This window comes from Stegostoma tigrinum, chromosome 41 (genome assembly GCF_030684315.1).
Source record: "Stegostoma tigrinum isolate sSteTig4 chromosome 41, sSteTig4.hap1, whole genome shotgun sequence".
Taxonomy (NCBI): Eukaryota; Metazoa; Chordata; class Chondrichthyes; order Orectolobiformes; family Stegostomatidae; genus Stegostoma; species Stegostoma tigrinum.
In genome coordinates, this window is record NC_081394.1 from 1,460,080 (window position 1) to 1,481,402 (window position 21,323).

At 53.6% G+C, this 21,323-nt stretch overlaps 1 protein-coding gene across 1 annotated transcript in view; it reads left to right on the forward strand.

Moving 5' to 3' along the window:
* LOC132206676 (hemicentin-2-like) overlaps positions 1 to 21,323 on the forward strand; it is a gene marked incomplete at its 3' end in the record, with an annotated part of 43,590 nt that overhangs the window by 1,948 nt on the left and 20,319 nt on the right. The window contains exons 2-8 of the mRNA XM_059641274.1: positions 4,110 to 4,165; positions 5,224 to 5,280; positions 8,092 to 8,358; positions 9,745 to 10,011; positions 10,445 to 10,714; positions 11,978 to 12,244; positions 16,380 to 16,646. Coding sequence (XP_059497257.1) covers positions 4,110 to 4,165; positions 5,224 to 5,280; positions 8,092 to 8,358; positions 9,745 to 10,011; positions 10,445 to 10,714; positions 11,978 to 12,244; positions 16,380 to 16,646 — 1,451 coding nt within the window. The remainder of the gene's footprint in view (positions 1 to 4,109; positions 4,166 to 5,223; positions 5,281 to 8,091; positions 8,359 to 9,744; positions 10,012 to 10,444; positions 10,715 to 11,977; positions 12,245 to 16,379; positions 16,647 to 21,323) is intronic.

Genomic DNA, 21,323 nt, shown 5'->3' on the forward strand with positions numbered 1-21,323 from the left:
TACAATACAGGCTGGTCAGGCAGGCTGTACAGTAGCAAATGGAATTTAATCCTGAAAAGTGTGAGGTGATGCACTTTGGGAGGGCTGACAAGGCAAGGGAGGGCCTGATGTATGGAAGGAGCCTAGGAAGATCATAGGGACCTTGGTGTACATGTCTTTCGACTCCTTCAAGGAGCCGAACAGATGGATACGACGGTTAAGAAGCGGCACGGACTATTGGCCTTTATGAGTACAAGTACAGGGAGGTTATGAGGGAGTTGGGTGTAACATTCTTGAGACCACAGCTGGCGTACTGTGTGCAGTCCTGGTCACTACACCCGAGGAGGGATGTGACTGTACTGTAAGGGATACAGAAGTAATTCACCAGGATGGTGCCTGAGATGGAGTGGCCCAGCTGTGAAGAGAGATGAGATCAGCTCGGATTATTTTACAGGGAACAGAGAAGCCATGGGTTGTGTTGGGAGATATCTGCTTGACTTGTCCAAACGTCTGAGGAGCACAGACAGCATTGGTAGGAAGAAAGAATCCCCTCTTATACAGGGCTAAATCACCAAAGGACACAGTTTTAAGGGAAGGAGCAAGCGATTTTGAGGAAAAACCTTTCCATGCCGAGAAAGATATCAATCTGCAACTCACTGTCAAACAGCGTGGTCGAGCTGGGACCCATCAAGACCCCAAAGGAGTGTTCAGATGATTCACATGAAATGTCACTGCATGCAGGCTATGGGCCAAGTGCTGGAAAAAGGGCCTGGAGTAGAACGATGATCGATGACCAACACAGACGCAATGGGACAAAAAAAACCTTACCGTGCTGTAAAATTCTGTCATCATATTCCTCCCTCACTCTGTCACCTCCTCCAAGCTCCGACACCCCTCCTGAACTCCGTCACATCCTCCCAGCCACTACACCCCTCCCTATCACTGTCACATCCTCCCAGCACATATAACCAATCCCTATCTCTGTAACCTCCTCCAAGTCCCTACACCCCTCCCTATCTCTGTAACCCACTCCAGCCCCTACAGCCCCTCCCTATCTCTGTAACCCCCTCCTGCCCCTCACCCCCTCCCTATCTCTGTAACACCCTCCAGCCCCAACACGCCTGCCTATCTCTGTAACCTCCTCCAGCCCCTACACCCCCTCCCTATCTCTGTAACCTCCTCCAACACCTACACCCCGTCTCCATCTCTGTAACACCCTCCAACCGCTACACCCCCTCCCTATCTCTGTAACCCCCTCCAGCCCCTACGACGCCTCACAATCTCTGTAACCCCCTCCAGCCGCTACAACCCCTCCCTATCTCTGTAACCCCCTCCTGCCCCTCACCCCCTCCCTATCTCTGTAACACCCTCCAGCCCCAACACGCCTGCCGATCTCTGTAACCTCCTCCAGCCCCTACACCCCGTCCCTATCTCTGTAACCTCCTCCAGCCCCTACACCCCGTCTCCATCTCTGTAACCCCCTCCAGCCCCTACACCCCACTCCCTGTCTCTGTAACCTCTTCCAGCCCCTACACCCCGCTCCCTATCTCTGTATCCCCCGTCCAGCCCCTACACCCGTCCCTATCTCCGTAAACTCCTCCAGCCCCAAGACCCCCTCAGCATCTCTGTAACCCCGTCCAGCCCGACAACCATTTCTATCTCTGTAACCTCCTCCAGCCCCTCCACCCCTCCCTATCTCTGTAACCCCCTCCAGCCCCTACACCCCTCCCTATCTCTGTGACCTCTTCCAACCCCTACACCCCGTCTCCATCTCTGTAACACCCTCCAGCCGCTACACCCCCTCCCTATCTCTGTAACCCCCTCCAGCCCCTACGACCCCTCACAATCTCTGTAACCCCCGCCAGCCCCTACACCCCCTCCCTATCTCTGTCACCCCCTCCTGCCCCTCACCCCCTCCCTATCTCTGTAACACCCTCCAGCCCCAACACGCCTGCCTATCTCTGTAACACCCTCCAGCCGCTACACCCGCTCCCTATCTCTGTAACCCCCTCCAGCCCCTACGACCCCTCCCTATCTCTGTAACCCCCTCCAGCCCCTACACCCCCCTCCCTGTCTCTGTAACCTCTTCCAGCCCCTACACCCCGCTCCCTATCTCTGTATCCCCCGTCCAGCCCCTACACCCGTCCCTATCTCTGTAAACTCCTCCAGCCCCAAGACCCCCTCAGTATCTCTGTAACCCCCTCCAGCCCGACAACCATTTCTATCTCTGTAACCCCCTCCAGCCCCTACACCCCTCCCTATCTCTGTGGCCTCCTCCAGCCCCTACACCCCTCCCTATCCCTGTAACCCCATCCAGCCCCTATACCCCCTCACTATCTCTGTAACCCCCTCCAGCCCGACAGCCATTTCTATCTCTGTAGCCCCCTCCAGCCCCGACACCCCTCCCTATCTCTGTTACCCCCTCCAGCCCCTACACCTCCTCCCTATCTCTGTAACCCCCTCCAGCCCCTACACTGCCTCCCTATCTCTGTAACCCCCTCCAGCCCCTACACGGCCTCCCTATCTCTGTAACCCCCATCCAGCCCCTACACCTCCTCCCTATCTCTGTGACCTTCTCCCAGCCCCTATACCCCTCCCTATCTGTGTCACGTCCTGACAGCCCCTACACCCTCACTGTTAACCCCTCCAACTCTAACCAGCTTCCGAGATATCTGTGTACCTCCAGCTCTGGAATTTCTCCTTATTCCGTTGCTCTGCCATCAGCCAATCTGCCCTGAGCTCCGTGGCATCCTTCAGCCTTTCCAACTCTCCCTCTCTCTCTGTTTCTGTCATTCTGTATCTCTCTCTCAATGTCTCTCTCTCTGTCTGTCTCTCTCTCTCTGTCTCTCTCTCCCTCTCTCTCTCTCTCTCTCATTCTCTCTCTCTCTCTCTGTCTCTCTCTCTCTCTCTCTCTGTCTCTCTATCTCTCTCATTCTCTCTCTCTCTCTCTCTCTCTCTCTCTCTCTCTCATTCTCTCTATGCCTCTGTTTCGGTCGTGTCTATCTTTGGCTCACTCACAATCTCCCATTCTCTCTGCACCTATTTTTCTGTCTAGTGTATTTCTGTTTGTCTCACTCTCTCTCTGTCACAGTCGCTCTCTGCTTCTGTCTCTCTCTGTCAGGAGTAACACTCTCTCTCTGTCTATCTGTCTGTCCCTCTCCATTTCTCCTGCTCTCATCTTTTCAATGTATGAATTCAACTTTGTTCTGTTTGACTGAGCTTTTCATCACCTCTTTCCTGAAATCCCCTGTCGGAACTCAAAATGAGACTTTGATCGCTGAAGGTGCTGCATTATTCAACAATGTTAAAGGGGTTGGCAGAATGAACAATCCAATTCTTGATCAATTTCACGAGAGCCACAATGTTGGAGGGTCAGTGCTGAGGGAGCACCACATTGCATCAGCAGTGACCCTCCAAGACTGCAGCACTCCCTCAGCGCTGATCCTCCGACAGTGCAGCACTCCCTCAGCGTTGACCCTCCGAAAGTGCAGCTCTCCCTCAGCACTGACCCACCAACAGTGCCCACTCCCTCAGCACTGACCCTCTGACAGTGCCCACTCCGTCAGCCCTGACCCTCCGACAGTGCCCACTCCCTCAGCACTGACCCTCTGACAGTGCGGCGCTCCCTCAGCACTGACCCACTGACAGTGCCCACTCCCTCAGCACTGACACTCCAACAGTGCCCACGCCCTCAGCACTGACCCTCCGACCGCACGGCGCTCCATCAGCACTGACCCTCTGAGAGTGCCCACTTCCTCAGCATTGACCCTCCGTCAGTGCGGCACTCCCTCAGCACTGACCCTCCAACAGCGCGGCACTCCCTCAGCGCTGACCCTCCGACAGTGCCCACTCCCTCAGCGCTGACCCTCAAACAGTGCAGCGCTCCCTCAACACTGACCGTCCGACAGTGTGGCACTCCCTCAGCACTGAACCTCCGACAGTGCCCACTCCCTCAGTACTGACCCTCCAACAGTGCCCATTCCCTCAGTACTGACCCTACAACAGTGCGGCGCTCCCTCAGCACTGTCTCCCTCAGTTGTCTTCCTTTATGGGGCTGGTACAGGGATGGAGTTGGAATTTCTGCCGTTACAATGTAAATTTTTTCTTGAATTTTCTCCATTTCTCTCCAGGTCTTTGCGAATGATGGGGTTCCTCCTTTTCTTCCTCCTTCTGTCTTCAGCCTGGGGTATGTGTCTAAATGTACATTTACAGCAAACAGATCAAGCAGCGGTAGGAGGGGACGAGCTGGGCTGGTTTTGGGATGCAGTTGTGGGCAGGGAGGCTTTGAAGCTTGTGAAGTCCATGCTGATACCATTGGGCTGCAGGGTTCCCAGGCGGAATATGGGATGCTGTTCCTGCAACCTTCGGGTGGCGTCGTTGTGGCACTGCAGGAGGCCCAGGATCGACATGTCATCCCAGGAATGGGAGGGGGAGTTAAAATGCTTCACAACTGGGAGGTGCAGTTGTTTAGTGCGAACCGAGCGTAGCAGTTACCTCCCTAACCAATCCTTTCTCTCACCTGTCCACTCCTCCCACCTCAACCCCGACCCCCTCTCCTTCCTCCTAACTTCCTCCCGGCCCCCGACCTGTCCATCCTCGCTGAACTGACTATCCCCTCCCTTACTCCCCACCTACACTCACCTTTACTGGCTCCAACCCCGCCTCTTTGACCTGTCTGTCTCCACCTCTCTCCACCTGTCTTCTCCTCTATCCATCTTCCATCCACCTCCCCCCTCACCCTATTTATTTCAGAACCCACTTCCCCTCCCCCATTTCTGAAGAAGGATCTCGGCCCGAAACATGAGCTTTCCTGCTCCTCTGATGCTGCTCGGCCTGCTGTGTTCATCCTCTCAGATCCTCCCGCATCTGGAGTTGCGACTGTCTCTGAGACAATTCTAACCCGTTGAAACGAAACTGACATTCCACTCAAAAGTGCAGTCGGGTGCGATGGCTAAGAAAGCGCACAGACACGACAGGGATCAGCCAACCGCTGAATTAGTTTGAATGGGTGCTGGCGAGGAGGAGGAAATCTGCATTCAGGATTAAAACCGAAAATTAATGGGTTAATGGATTAATTAACATGATTTATGGAGTTATGTTAAAAGTTGGTAACATGTTTGAATTCTGATAAATCATCTGATACACCTGCTGGAGCTCGGACTTAAATATTGTCATGTGATTAAAACGCTGTGTTGTTTGACCATGTGGAAGGTGCTATACGAATGCACAATTCATTTGTTGCAGGTGACCAGGAATCTCCACGCGGGGGCGACAACCCCAGGGCTGCAGAAGGGGCAGAAGGTTTGTGCATGAAAATTCCTGACCAATACCACGATCCCATAACCATCAGCCTCCAGACAGTCAGGGGCTTCAAGGGGGAGACAATGTGTGGGATTCAGGTGATAACTTCCAATGGGAATTCCAACGAAAGAACTGAAATGAAGGGAAGTATTATTTTCGGAAGTCTAAATAATATGATGAAAATTATTCAGGCCACTGCGGTGTCTCAGTAAATGCTGTCAGAAAGTCAAAACACATTCTGTAATTAATACAGGATGGGCTCAAGGGGCAGGTGGGCCTCCTGTTCTCGCTACTTATTTTGAGGAAGATCAATTTCTGGCCTCAATATCCCACTCGTCGATCATGCTCAATGACGCTGTGCACAGTTCCAGTCTCTGTATCCCTCAGTTAGACACACACTCGCAGCACCGTGCACAGTTCCAGTCTCCGTATCCCTCAGTTAGACCCACACTCGGAGCACCGTGCACAGTTCCAGTCTCCCTATCCCTCAGTTCGACTCACACTCAGAGCGCCGTGCACAGTTCCAGTCTCCATATCCCTCAGTTAGACCCACACTCGGGGCACCGTGCACAGTTCCAGTCTCCGTATCCCTCAGTTTTCCCACACTTGGAGCACCGTGCACAGTTCCAGTCTCCGTATCCCTCAGTTTTCCCACACTGGGAGCAGCGTGCACAGTTCCAGTCTCTGTATTCCACGTCTGAACTCAGAACTAGAGAGGTTATAACTATCGAACGACTGAACAGACTGAGATGATTTTCAGTTGAAAAGATAGGGCTGAGGGGACACCTGACCAAGGGGTGTATCATTATGAAAGGGGTTTCGATCGGGGAGACGTAGAGAAGATGTTTCCCCTTGTGTCAGGGTGGCGGGGGGTGGGGGGCAGATGGGATGGGGCGGGACCAGAACGAGGTGCCATCGATAGAAGACATTCCACATAAAGCGAACAGGGATTCCGGCGGAACATCTTCCTCCAGACAGTGGTAGGGAATGTGGGACTCACTCCCACAGGTTGTGAGGGGAGGAATCGTATTGATCCACTGAAGATGGTGGGAGTGGAGAAAGGCAGACAAGAAGATTGTGGGAGAAGGAGTTGAAGAGGGTGTGACAAGTGGGCTAGCATGCAACAGAGGGGCTGAATGGAAAAGGCAGTTACGATGACACCAACAAAACATTTACCACATCGTCAAAACTAACTGGACCGGTTACAAAATTCTGGTTCAGATGTGCCAAGAGATTTTAAGATTTGGAAGAGTGTGAATGGTGACAGTAAGAGAGACCTAACTGCAGTGAACGAGGGAGATACTGTGAATATTAGCTGTATCAGTCAGAAGAGTGACCCTGCAGTCTCAGGCTACAGCTGGTACAGCCACTCTCAGAACAAGCGAGTCGACGGAAACATCCTGCTGTTTGAAAGCATCAGCAAGCCAGAGAGTGGAGATTATCAGTGCGAAGCAAGAAACAACATTGGGGCAGGGAATTCAGAGACCATTACCATCAGGGTCCAGTGTGAGTATCACCAGTAAACCAGCTCCTGGATTCTTCATCTGATGTTTCCAAATCTGTTCAAACCCTGTCTGTACATTAATCATTTGATGGCCAGTAGAGAATAGGGCCAGGCTGTCGGAGGCTCAGTCCTGAGGGGGAGTCAGTGCTGAGGCAGTGGGCACTATCGGAGGCTCAGTGCTGAGGGGGAGTCAGTTCTGAGGGAGTGCCCCTCTGTTGAAGGCTCAGTGCTGAGGGAGCACCGTGCTGTCGGAGGCTCAGTGCTGAGGAGCAGTCAGTGTTGAGGGAGCGGGCACTGTCAGAGGGTCAGTGCTGAGGGAGTGAGCACTGTCGGAGGGTCAGTGCTGAGGGAGCGCTGCACTGTCGGAGGGTCAGTGCTGAGGGAGTGGGCACTGTCGGAGGGTCAGTGCTGAGGGAGTGGGCACTGTTGGAGTGTCAATGCTGAGGGAGTGGGCACTGTCGGAGGGTCAGTGTTGAGGGAGCGCCACACTGTCAGAGGGTCAGTGCTGAGGGAGTGGGCACTGTCGGAGGGTCAGTGCTGAGGGAGCGCCGCACTGTCGGAGGGTCAGTGCTGAGGGAGCAGGCACTGTCATAGGGTCAGTGCTGAGGGAGTGGGCACTGTCGGATGGTCAGTGCTGAGGGAGTGGGCACTGTCGGAGGATCAGTGCTGAGGGACTAGGCACTGTCGGAGGATCAGTGCTGAGGGAGCGCTGCACTGTCGGAGGGTCAGTGCTGAGGGAGCAGGCACTGTCATAGGGTCAGTGCTGAGGGAGTGGGCACTGTCGGATGGTCAGTGTTGAGGGAGCGGGCACTGTCGGAGGGTCAGTGCTGAGGGAGCGCTGCACTGTCGGAGGGTCAGTACTGAGGGATTGGGCACTGTCGGAGGGTCAGTGCTGAGGGAGTGGGCACTGTCAGAGGGTCAGTGCTGAGGCAGCACCGCACTGTCGAGGTTCAGTGCCGAGGGAGTGTCACACTGTCGGAGGGTCAGTGCTGAGGGAGTGGGCACTGTTGGAGTGTCAGTGCTGAGGGAGTGGGCACTGTCGGAGGGTCAGTGCTGAGGGAGCGCCGCACTGTCAGAGGGTCAGTGCTGAGGGAGTGGGCACTGTCGGAGGGTCAGTGCTGAGGGAGCGCCGCACTGTCGGAGGGTCAGTGCTGAGGGAGTGGGCACTGTCGGATGGTCAGTGCTGAGGGAGTGGGCACTGTCGGAGGATCAGTGCTGAGGGAGCAGGCACTGTTGGAGGATCAGTGCTGAGGGAGCGCTGCACTGTCGGAGGATCAGTGCTGATGGTGTTGGATGTTTAATTCCAGATGCGCCGACCAGTGTCCAAATCACACACCCACAGATAGTTCGTGCTGGGGATGTGGTGCAGCTCCGCTGTGTATCTGATGGCCATCCGCCTGTACGTTTCTTTCGCTGGCAGAAGGAGTGTCCATCCGACTCGATGTCTCTCTGCCCCGGTCTCTCTCAATGTTCGGTCTCCGCTGCAGTGGAAGATGCTGCTTGTAACTATATCTGTTCTGCGAGGAACTCCGTGGGAGTAAAGGACTCCGATCCTATACGACTGAATATCCAGTGTGAGTATCATCAGTGTGAGACACAGTCTAACCTACCCTAAATCTTCATGTCCCTCCCTATCTCTGTCGCCTCCTCCAGCCCCTACACCCCCTCCCGATCTCTGTCGCATCCGCCAGCCCCTGCACCCCCTCCCTATCTCTGTAACCTCCTCCAGCCCCTACACCCCCTCCCTATCTCTGTAACCCCCTCCAGCCCCCTACACCCCCTCCCTATCTCTGTCACCCCCTCCAGCCCATACACCCCCTCCCTATCTCAGTAACCCCCTCCAGCCCCTAAACCCCCTCCCTATCTCTGTAACTCCCTCCAGCCACTACACCCCCTCCCAATCTCAGTAACCCCCTCCAGCCCCTACACCCCCTCCCTATCTCTGTAACCCCCTCCAGCCCCTACGCCCCCTCCCTACATCTGTAACCCCCTCCAGCTCCTACACCCCCTCCCTATCTCTGTAACTCCCTCCAGCCCCTACACTCCCTCCAGCCCCGACACCCCCTCCCTATCTCTGTAACTCCCTCCAGCCCCTACACCCCCTCCCTATCTCTGTAACTCCCTCCAGCCCCTACACACCCTCCCATTCTCTGTAACCCCCTCCAGCCCCTTCATCCCCTCCCTATCTCTGTACCCCCCTCCAGCCCCTCCCTAACTCTGTAGCCCCCTCCAGCCCCTACACACCCTCCCTATCTCTGTAGCCCCCTCCAGCCCCTACACACGCTCCCTATCTCTGTAGCCCCCTCCAGCCCCTGTCTATCTCTGTAGCCCCCTCCAGCCCCTACACACCCTCCCTATCTCTGTAGCCCCCTCCAGACCCTACACACCCTCCCTATCTCTGTAGCCCCCCCCAGCCCCTCCCTATCTCTGTAGCCCCTTCCAGCCCCTCCCTATCTCTGTAGCCACCTCCTTTCAAGGCCTCTTTACCACCCTCCAATTGTACATTTTCTGCCAGCATGGGTCATGCCTTTAGGTGTTTGGGTCCCAGAGCTCCAGCATTCCCTCCCTGCACGTCTCCACCACTCTCTCTTACTCTCTCCCTCTGCCTCACTCTCTCCCTCTCTCTTTCTCTCATGCTCTAAAATGTTCCTTGAAAACCACACTCTTCTCCTGACCACGAGATCACTTGTTGCCTCTCCTCCATGTTGAGGCAAGTTGGACTCAGATTGCTGTATCAGCCTTTGCAATGTCTCCCCTGGTTTACAAGGCGCTACATAAATGTAAATTGTGTGTTGTTGCTATTTTTTGGTCGCATCCTATTTTCACTTCTGATCAGCAATCATGCTGATGTTGCCCCTTCCCCACTCCAACGAGACGCCCTGTCTCCTGCAGACCCGGAAATGTGAGGAACTCTGAGAAATTGAAATCACATCAGCCTCTCTCTCTCTCTCTCTCCACAGACGGCCCGAGAAACGTGGAGATTATTTCAGTGGATACAGTGACGGAGGGGACCGAGATCACACTAACATGTCGCAGCGAAGCCTATCCCAAGGTTAATAGGTACAGCTGGAGGAAAATGTGCAACGGAAAGCGGACACGTCTGCAAAGATATTCCTCCTCAGTTCAGATTCAAATGACCAGGGATGATGCATCTTGCAGCTACATCTGTACAGCGCGGAATTCTGTCAGCTTCGGGGATTCTAAACCCAAACACATTAATATACAGTGTAAGTAAAGAGGGAGTGTGATCTGCTGAAAATATCTCCTCAGCACCACACTGGGAGAACCGTGCGCAGTTCCAGTCTCCGTATCTCTCATTTCGAACCACCGTGGGGGCACTGTTCACAATGCACGGTTTCCGTATCCCTCATTCAGACCCACACTCGGAGCACTGTGCACACTCCCCCGGTTTCTGTACTTTCATGTGCAAATGCGTTACAGAGGAGGAACCACTTGTGAATGAGAACATGGGCAACGCGCAGATGGGCTGAATGGCCTGTTTCAGGATGTGATTGCCTGGAATCCAAGTGGTCTCCTTTGAAATGATGTCTCTGCTCGGGGTTAGCATTTATCAGAGAATTTGGGAGAAAGCTCCCTCATGTTCCACAGTTTGATTTCACTCTCTCTCTGGCCTGAATCGAGCTGTAATTCCTCTTGTAGATGCCCCACGAGATGTTACCGTCGTTCGCTTTGGGCCACAGCGAGATGTGAAGGATGGAGACCGGGTGACCCTGACCTGTAACTCCAGGAGTAATCCGGAAGCTGTTTACACCTGGTTTAAGGACAATGTGAACAGAGCAGCTCACAAGGGGACAGGGAAAGTCCTGACCATTCGCTCCATCAGCCCAACGCATTCTGGAGATTATTACTGCAAAGCGGAAAACCAGTTTGGAAACTCCACCTCAAACAGCTTCAGGATCGAGGTGCTCTGTGAGTGAGATTCACAGACTGACCTTTTCCCAAATCAATCTCCCCGGGCTCCGTCACCACTCGCTATTTGAGAGAGATCTGTCCAAAACACCACTGACCCCTCCGTCTCTGAGCTCGCACCGAGCCCCTTTCCCCACTCACCCTCCTCTCCCTCCCTCTCCTGCATCGTTCTCAACTCCCGCAACGGCTCGGTTATAAACTTCCCACTCTTCATTTCCAAATCCCTCCATCACCTCCTCCCTGTCTCTGTCACCTCCTCTGTCCCTTGCAACCCCTCCCTCTCTGTGTAACTTTCTCCAGCCCCTGCACCCACTCCTTATTTCTGTAACTTGCTCTAGCCACTACACCCGCTCCTTATCTGTGTAACCTCCTCTTAACCCTACAGCCCCGCTCCCTGTCTCTGTAAGACCCTGAAGCCCTTACACTCCCACCCCATCCCTGTCACACCTCACCCGCCCCACCCCCCCGCACAAGTCCAGCTTCTGAAATTCACTTCATTCCCATCGCTCCAATTTCCAGGGCCGTGCCTTCAGCTGCCTGGGGCCCTGACCTTCGTATTTCCATACCTGTCCGCCTCCTCTCTCTCTCTGTCTGCCTCTGTCTCTCTCCCTCTCTGTCTCGCTCTCTCTCTCCGTCTCTCTTCCTCCTCTCAGATGTTCATTGAACACACTTAAGTGTTCTCCTGATATATTGATCTCCTGCTCACGCTCCCGACTGAAGCAGCTTGAGGTCACATCGCTCTTTCACCCATTTCAATACATCTCTTTCTTAAACAGGCGCTAAGCAAATGCGCAGAGATGATGGGAACTGCAGATGCTGGAGAATTTGTGGTACCAAAGTGTCGAGCTGGATGAACACAGCAGGCCAATCAGCGTCTCAGGACCAGAGGAGCTGACGTTTCGGGCCTGGACCCTTCATCAGACAAAACTGTGCTCAGCGCTCCGAGTGTGGGTCTAACTGAGGAATACGGACACTGGAACTGTGCTCAGTCCTCCGTGCTTTTCTGATGATGGGTCTCGGCCCGTAACGTCAGCTCTTGTGCTCCGAAGATGCTGCTTGGCCTGCTGTGTTCATCCATCTCCACACTTTGTTATCTAAGCAAATGCACGTTGTGCGTTGTTACCATTATTTATCACATTTCCTGGTTTCATTTCTGACCAGAAATTATAACCGCAACACGACCCACTTGTCTCCTGTGGACCCGGATATGTGAGGGTCTCTGTAATCTTGTAATCACATCTGTCTCTCTCTCTCTCTCCACAGACGGCCCAAGAAACGTGGAGGTTTTTTCAGTGGATACAGTGACGGAGAGGACCGAGATCACTCTAACATGTCGCAGTGAAGCCAATCCCAGGCCGAAGAGTTACAGCTGGAGCAAAATGTGCAACGGACAGCGGGCAGATCTGGAATGGAATACCGCTTCAGTTCGGATTGTAACAACCAGAGATGATTCATCTTGTAGCTACATCTGTACAGCGCGGAATTCTGTCAGCTCCGGGGATTCTAAACCCAAACACATTAATATACAGTGTAAGTAAAGAGGGAGTGTGATCAGCAGAAAATATCTCCTCAGCACCACACTGGGAGAACCGTACACAGTTCCAGTCTCCGTATCTCTCAGTTAGACCCACACTCGGAGCACCGTGCACAGTTCCAGTCTCCCTATCCCTCAGTTAGACCCACACTCGGAGCACCGTGCACAGTTCCAGTCTCCGTATCCCTCAGTTAGACCCACACTCGGAGCACCGTGCACAGTTCCAGTCTCCGTATCCCTCAGTTAGACCCACACTCGGAGCACCGTGCACAGTTCCAGTCTCCGTATCCCTCAGTTAGACCCACACTCGGAGCACCGTGCACAGTTCCAGTCTCCGTATCCCTCAGTTAGACCCACACTCGGAGCACCGTGCACAGTTCCAGTCTCCGTATCCCTCAGTTAGACCCACACTCGGAGCACAGTGCACAGTTCCAGTCTCCGTATCCCTCAGTTAGACCCACACTCGGAGCACCGTGCACAGTTCCAGTCTCCGTATCCCTCAGTTAGACCCACACTCGAGAGCATCGTGCACAGTTCCAGTCTGCGTATCCCTCAGTTAGACCCACACTCAGAGCACCGTGCACAGTTCCAGTCTCTGTATCCCTCAGTTAGACCCACACTGGGAGCACCGTGCACAGTTCCAGTCTCCGTATCCCTCAGTTAGACCCACACTCGGAGCACCGTGCACAGTTCCAGTCTCCGTATCCCTCAGTTAGACCCACACTCGGAGCACCGTGCACAGTTCCAGTCTCCGTATCCCTCAGTTAGACCCACACTCGGAGCACCGTGCACAGTTCCAGTCTCCGTATCCCTCAGTTAGACCCACACTCGGAGCACCGTGCACAGTTCCAGTCTCCGTATCCCTCAGTTAGACCCACACACGGAGCACCGTGCACAGTTCTAGTCTCCGTATCCCTCACTTGGACCCACACACGGAGCACCGTGCACAGTTCCAGTCTCCGTATCCCTCACTTGGACCCACACTCGGAGCACCGTGCACAGTTCCAGTCTCCGTATCCCTCAGTTAGACCCACACTCGGAGCACTGGATAGCAGGATAGGTCAGCGTCAGCATGCATTTACGAAGGGGAGATTGTACATGACTAATCTTCTGGAATTTTTTGTGGATGTAAATATGAAATGGACAAGGGAAAGCCAGTGGATGTCGTTTTCCTGGACTTTCAGAAAGCCTTCGATAAAGTCCCACATAGGAGATTAGTGAGCAAAATTAGGGCACATGGTATTGAGGGCAATATACTGACTGGGATTGAAACTTGGCTGGCTGACAGGAAACAAGGCGTCGTGATAAACGGGTTCCTTATGGAATGGCAGGCGGTGACCAGTCGGGTACCACAATGTTCGGTGCAGGGACTGCAGCTGTTCACAATATACATGACTGATATAGATGAAGGCATTAAAAGTAATATTAGCAAATTTGCTGATAACACAAAGCTGGGTGGCAGTGTGAAACGTGAGCAGGATGTTATTAGAATACAGGGTGACTTGGACAGGCTGGGTGAGTGGATGGATGCATGGCCGATGGAGTTTAATGTGGATAAATGTGTGGTTATACACTTTGGTGGCAAGAACAGGAAGGCAGATTACTACCTAAATGGAGTCAAGTTAGGTAAAGGGGAAGTACAACGAGATCTAGGTGTTCTTGTACATCATTCAATGAAAGTATGCATGCAGGTACAGCAGGCAGTGAAGAAAGCTAATGGCATGCTGGCGTTTATAACAAGAGGAATTGAGTATAGGAGCAAAGAGGTCCTTCTGCAGCTGTACAGGGCCCTGGTGAGACTGCACCTGGAGTATTGTGTACAGTTTAGGTCCCTAAATTAGCAGAAGGACATTCTTGCTCTTGAGGGAGTGCAGTGTAGGTAATCGAGCTCAATTCCCGGAATGGCGGGACTATCATATGTCGAAAGATTGGAGCGACTGGGCTTGTATACACTTGAGTTCAGAAGGGTGAGAGACGATCTGATTGAGACGTACCACATTATTAAGGGATTCGTCACTCTGGAGGCAAGAAGTGTGTTTCCACTGATGGATGAGTCCGGAAACAAACGACACAGTTTAAAAATAAGGGGTAGGCCATTTAGAACAGAGTTGAGGAAAATCTTTTTCACCCAGAGAGTGGTGGATGTATGGAATGCTCTGGCCCAGACGGCAGTGGAGGCCAACTCTCTGGATACTTTCAAGCAAGAGATGGATAGAGCTCTTAAAGATAGTGGAATCAAGGGTTATGGGGATCAGGCAGGAACAGGATACTGATTGTGGATGATCAGCCATGATCATAAGGAATGATGGTGCTGGCTAGCAGGCCGAATGGCCTACTCCTGCACCTATTGTCTATTGTCACTGTGCACAGTTCCAGTCTCTGTATCCCTCAGTTAGACCCACACTCGGAGCACTGTGTACACTTCCAGTCTCGGTATCCCTCAGTTAGACCCACACTCGGAGCACCGTGCACAGTTCCAGTCTCTGTATAACTCAGTTAGACCCTCACTCGGAGCACCGTGCACTGTTCCAGTCTCCGTATCCCTCAGTTTTCCCACACTGGGAGCACCGTGCACAGTTCCAGTCTCTGTATTCCAAGTCTGAACTCAGAACTAGAGAGGTTATAACTATCGAACGACTGAACAGATTGAGATGATTTTCAGTTGAAAAGATGAGGCTGAGGGGACACCTGGCCAAGGGCTGTAACATTATGAAAGGGGTTTCGATCGGGGAGACGTAGAGAAGATGTTTCCCCTTGTGTCAGGTTGGCGGTGGGTGGGGGGAGGAGGGGATGGGGCGGGACCAGAACGAGGTGCAATCGATAGAAGACATTCCACATAAATCCAACCGGGAATTCCGGAGGAACATCTTCCTCCAGACAGTAGTAGGGAAAGTGGGACTCACTCCCACAGGTTGTGAGGGGAGGAATCGTATTGATCCACTGAAGATGGTGGGAGTGGAGAAAGGCAGACAAGGAGATTGTGGGAGAAGGAGTTGAAGAGGGTGTGACAAGTGGGCTAGCATGCAACAGAGGAGCTGAATGGAAAAGGCAGTTAGGATGACACCAACAAAACATTTACTACATCGTCAAAACTAACTGGACCGGTTACAAAATTCTGGTTCAGATGTGCCAAGAGATTTTAAGATTTGGAAGAGTGTGAATGGTGACAGTAAGAGAGACCTAACTGCAGTGAACGAGGGAGATACTGTGAATATTAGCTGTATCAGTCAGAAGAGTGACCCTGCAGTCTCAGGCTACAGCTGGTACAGCCACTCTCAGAACAAGCGAGTCGACGGAAACATCCTGCTGTTTGAAAGCATCAGCAAGCCAGAGAGTGGAGATTATCAGTGCGAGGCAAGAAACAACTTTGGGGCAGGGAACTCAGAGACCATTACCATCAGGGTCCAGTGTGAGTACCACGAGTAAACCAGCTCCTGGATTCTTCATCTGATATTTCCAAATCTGCTCAAACCCTGTCTGTACATTAATCATTTGATGGCCAGTAGAGAATAGGGCCAGGCTGTCGGAGGCTCAGTCCTGAGGGGGAGTCAGTGCTGAGGCAGTGGGCACTATCGGAGGCTCAGTGCTGAGGGGGTGTCAATTCTGAGGGAGCGCGCTGCTGTCGGAGGCTCAGTGCTGAGGGAGCGCCGCGCTGTCGGAGGCTCAGTGCTGAGGAGGCGTCAGTGCTGAGGGAGCGGGCACTGTCGGAGGGTCAGTGCTGATGGAGTGGGCACTGTTGGATGATCAGTGCTGAGGGAGCGCCGCACTGTCGAGGTTCAGTGCCGAGGGAGTGCCACACTGTCGGAGGGTCAGTGCTGAGGGAGTGGGCACTGTCGGAGGGTCAGTGCTGAGGGAGTGGGCACTGTCAGAGGGTCAGTGTTGAGGGTGTGGGCACTGTCGGAGGGTCAGTGCTGAGGGCGTGGGCACTGTCGGAAGGTCAGTGCTGAGGGAGTGGGCACCGTCGGAGGATCAGCGCTGAGGGAGTGGGCACCATCGGAGGGTCAGTGCTGAGGGAGCAGGCACCGTCGGAGGATCAGCGCTGAGGGAGTGGGCACCATCGGAGGATCAGTGCTTTGGGAGCGCCGCACTGTCGGAGGGTTCGTGCTGATGGTGTTGGATGTTTAATTCCAGATGCGCCGACCAGTGTCCAAATCACACACCCACAGATAGTTCGTGCTGGGGATGTGGTGCAGCTCCGCTGTGTATCTGATGGCCATCCGCCTGTACGTTTCTTTCGCTGGCAGAAGGAGTGTCCATCCGACTCGATGTCTCTCTGCCCCGGTCTCTCTCAATGTTCGGTCTCCGCTGCAGTGGAAGATGCTGCTTGTAACTATATCTGTTCTGCGAGGAACTCCGTGGGAGTAAAGGACTCCGATCCTGTACGACTGAATATCCAGTGTGAGTATCATCAGTGTGAGACACATACTAACGTACCCTAAACCTTCATGTCCCTCCCTATCTCTGTCGCCTCCTCCAGCCTCTATACCCCCTCCCTATCTCTGTAACCCACTCCAGCCCCTACGCCCCCTCCCTATTTCTGTAACCCCCTCCAGCCCCTACGCCCCTTCCCTATCTCTGTAATCCCCTCCAGCCCCTACACCCCCCTATCTCTGTAACCCCCTCCAGCCTCTACACCCCCTCCCTATCTCTGTAACTCCCTCCAGCCCCTACACCCCCTCCCTATCTCTGTAACTCACTCCAGCCCCTACACACTCTCCCTATCCCTGTAACCCCCTCTAGCCCCTACACCCCCTCCCTATCTCTGTAACCCCCTCCAGGCCCTCCCTATCTCTGTAGCCCCCTCCAGCCCCTACACGCCCTCCCAATCTCTGTAGCCCCCTCCAGCCCCTACACACCCTCCCTATCTCTGTAGCCCCCTCCAGGCCCTACACCCCCTCCAGCCCCTACACCCCCTCCCTATCTCTGTAACTCCCTCCAGCCCCTACACCCCCTCCCAATCTCTGTAACTCCCTCCAGCCCCTACACCCACTACCTATCTCTCTAACTCCCTCCAGCCCCTACACCCCCTCTCTATCTCTGTAACCCCCTCCAGCCCCTACACCCCCTCCCTATCTCTGTAGCCCACTCCAGCCCCTACACCCCCTCCAGCCCCTACACCCCCTCCCTATCTCTGTAACCCCCTCCAGCCCCTACACACCCTCCCTATCTCTGTAACCCCCTCCAGCCCCTACACCCCCTCCCTATCTCTGTAACTCCCTCCAGCCCCTACACCCACTCCAGCCCCTATCCCCCTCCCTATCTCTGTAACTCCCTCCAGCCCCTACACCCCCTCCCTATCTCTGTAACTCCCTCCAGCCCCTACACACTCTCCCTATCTCTGTAGCCCCCTCCAGCCCCTACACCCCCTCCCTATCTCTGTAACCCCCTCCAGCCCCTCCCTATCTCTGTAGCCCCCTCCAGCCCCTACACGCCCTCCCAATCTCTGTAGCCCCCTCCAGCCCCTACACACCCTCCCTATCTCTGTCGCCCCCTCCAGCCCCTCCCTATCTCTGTAGCCCCCTCCAGACCCTACACACCCTCCCTATCTCTGCAGCCCCCTCCAGCCCCTCCCTATCTCTCTAGACCCTCCAGCCCCTACACACCCTCCCTATCTCTGTAGCCCCCTCCAGCCCCTCCCTACCTCTGTAGCCCCTTCCAGCCCCTCCCTATCTCTGTACCCCGTCCAGCTCCTAAAACCCTCCCTATCTCTGTAACCGCCTTCTGCTTCTGAACCATGCTCTATCTGTCACCTCCTGCAGCCCCTGCATTCTGTCCCGATCTCTGTAACCACCAAACTCCAGCCCCGACACCACCTCCTTATCTCTGTAGCCTCCTCCAGCCCCATCACCCCTCCCTATCTCTGTAACCTCCTCCTGTTTCTAAACCCTGCTCTATCTCTGTAACCTCCAGCAGCCCCCGCATTCTGTCCCTATCTCTGTAACCTCCTCCAGCCCCTGCATTCTGTCCCTACCTCTCTAACCTCCTGCAGCCCCTACACTACCTCCTTATTTCTGTAACTTCCTTCAGCCCGTACGCCCCTCCCTATCTCTGTAACCTCCTCCAACCCCAACACCCCTCCCTTTCTCTCCAATCTGGTTTCGCGAGTATGGCCTGGTTCACTTGCTCCGGCATTGCGGACCATGCTTTCAGCTTCCTGGGGCCTTGAGCTCAAGATTTTGCTCCCTTTCTGCCTCTAACTCTCTCTCTATCTCCCTCTCTCTATGCTCCAAAATATTCCTTCAAAGCCGCACTCTTCTCATGACATCTTGATCACTTGTTGCCACTGCTCCTTGTTGATGCAAGTTAGAGTCAGATTGATATCTTGTCCCTCGCAATCATCATCTGGATCAGCATGTGTGACATAAATGTACTTTATGTGCTGTTGCAAATGTTTGGCTCTTTTCCTGGTTTCATTTCTGATGAGCAATCTTGTAGCTACCTCTGTTCAGCACGGAACTCTATCAGCTCCCAGGATTCGAAATCCAAACACATTAATGGACAGTGTAAGTAAAGAAGGTGTGTGATGTGCAGAACATATCACCTCAGTTGCTCACCTGGAACACTGCACACAGTTCCATTCTCCATGTCCCTCAGTTAGACCCACCCTTTGATCACTGAACACAGTTTCAGTTTCCGTCTCTCTCAGTGAGACCTACACTTGGAGCACGGTGCACAGTTCCAGTCTCCATAACCCTCAGTCAGACCCACACTCAGAGCACTGTGCACTGTTCCAGTCTCTGTATCCCTCTGTTAGACCCACACTCGAACACAGTGCACAGTTCCAGTCTCCGTATCCCTCAGTTAGACCCACACTCGGAGCACCGTGCACAGTTCCAGTCTCCGTATCCCTCAGTTAGACCCACATTCGGAGCCCGGTGCACAGTTCCAGTCTCTGTATCCACAGTTCCACCCACACTCAGAGCATTGTGTATAGTTCCAGTCTCCGTATCCCTCAGTTAGACCCACACTCGGAGCACCGTGCACTGTTCCAGTCTCCGTATCCCTCAGTTAGACCCACACTCGGAGCACCGTGCACAGTTCCAGTCTCCGTATCCCTCAGTTAGACCCACACTCGGAGCACCGTGCACAGTTCCAGCCTCTGTATCCCTCAGTTAGACCCACACTCGGAGCACCGTGCACTGTTCCAGTCTCCGTATCCCTCAGTTAGACCCACACTCGGAGCACCGTGCACAGTTCCAGTCTCTGTATCCCTCAGTTAGACCCACACTCGGAGCACCGTGCACTGTTCCAGTCTCCGTATCCCTCAGTTACACCCACACTCGGAGCACCGTGCACAGATCCAGTCTCCGTATCCCTCAGTTAGACCCACATTCGGAGCACTGTGCACAGTTCCAGTCTCCGTATCCCTCAGTTAGACCCACACTCGGAGCACCGTGCACAGTTCCAGTCTCCGTATCCCTCAAATAGACCAACACCTGGAACACCGTGCACAGTTCCAGTCTGTGTATCCCTCGGTTAGACCCACACTCGGAGCACCGTGCACAGTTCTAGTCTCCGTACCCCTCAGTTAGACCCACACTCAGAGCACCGTGCACAGTTCCAGTCTCTGTATCCCTGAGTTAGACCAACACCTGGAACACCGTGCACAGTTCCAGTCTCTGTATCCCTTGGTTAGACCCACACTCGGAGCACCGTGCACAGTTCTAGTCTCCGTATCCCTCAGTTAGACCAACACCTGGAACACCGTGCACAGTTCCAGTCTCTGTATCCCTTGGTTAGACCCACACTCAGAGCACCGTGCACAGTTCCAGTCTCCCTATCCCTCAGTTAGACCAACACCTGGAACACCGTGCACAGTTCCAGTCTCTGTATCCCTTGGTTAGACCCACACTCAGAGCACCGTGCACAGTTCCAGTCTCCCTATCCCTCATTTAGACCAACACCTGGAACCCCGTGCACAGTTCCAGTCTCTGTATCCCTTGGTTAGACCCACACTCGGAGCACCGTGCACAGTTCTAGTCTCCGTATCCCTCAGTTAGACCCACACTCGGAGCACCGTGCACAGTTCCAGTCTCCGTATCCCTCAGTTAGACCCACACTCGGAGCATCGTGCACAGTTCCAGGCTCTGTATCCCTCAGTTAGACCCACACTCGGAGCACCGTGCACAGTTCCAGTCTCCGTATCCCTCAGTTAGACCCACACTCGGAGCACTGGATAGCAGGATAGGTCAGCGTCAGCATGCATTTACGAAGGGGAGATTGTACATGACTAATCTTCTGGAATTTTTTGTGGATGTAAATATGAAATGGACAAGGGAAAGCCAGTGGATGTCGTTTTCCTGGACTTTCAGAAAGCCTTCGATAAAGTCCCACATAGGAGATTAGTGAGCAAAATTAGGGCACATGGTATTGAGGGCAATATACTGACTGGGATTGAAACTTGGCTGGCTGACAGGAAACAAGGAGTCGTGATAAACGGGTTCCTTATGGAATGGCAGGCGGTGACCAGTCGGGTACCACAATGTTCGGTGCAGGGACTGCAGCTGTTCACAATATACATGACTGATATAGATGAAGGCATTAAAAGTAATATTAGCAAATTTGCTGATAACACAAAGCTGGGTGGCAGTGTGAAACGTGAGCAGGATGTTATTAGAATACAGGGTGACTTGGACAGGCTGGGTGAGTGGATGGATGCACGGCCGATGCAGTTTAATGTGGATAAATGTGTGGTTATACACTTTGGTGGCAAGAACAGGAAGGCAGATTACTACCTAAATGGAGTCAAGTTAGGTAAAGGGGAAGTACAACGAGATCTAGGTGTTCTTGTACATCATTCAATGAAAGTATGCATGCAGGTACAGCAGGCAGTGAAGAAAGCTAATGGCATGCTGGCGTTTATAACAAGAGGAATTGAGTATAGGAGCAAAGAGGTCCTTCTGCAGCTGTACAGGGCCCTGGTGAGACTGCACCTGGAGTATTGTGTACAGTTTAGGTCCCTAAATTAGCAGAAGGACATTCTTGCTCTTGAGGGAGTGCAGTGTAGGTAATCGAGCTCAATTCCCGGAATGGCGGGACTATCATATGTCGAAAGATTGGAGCGACTGGGCTTGT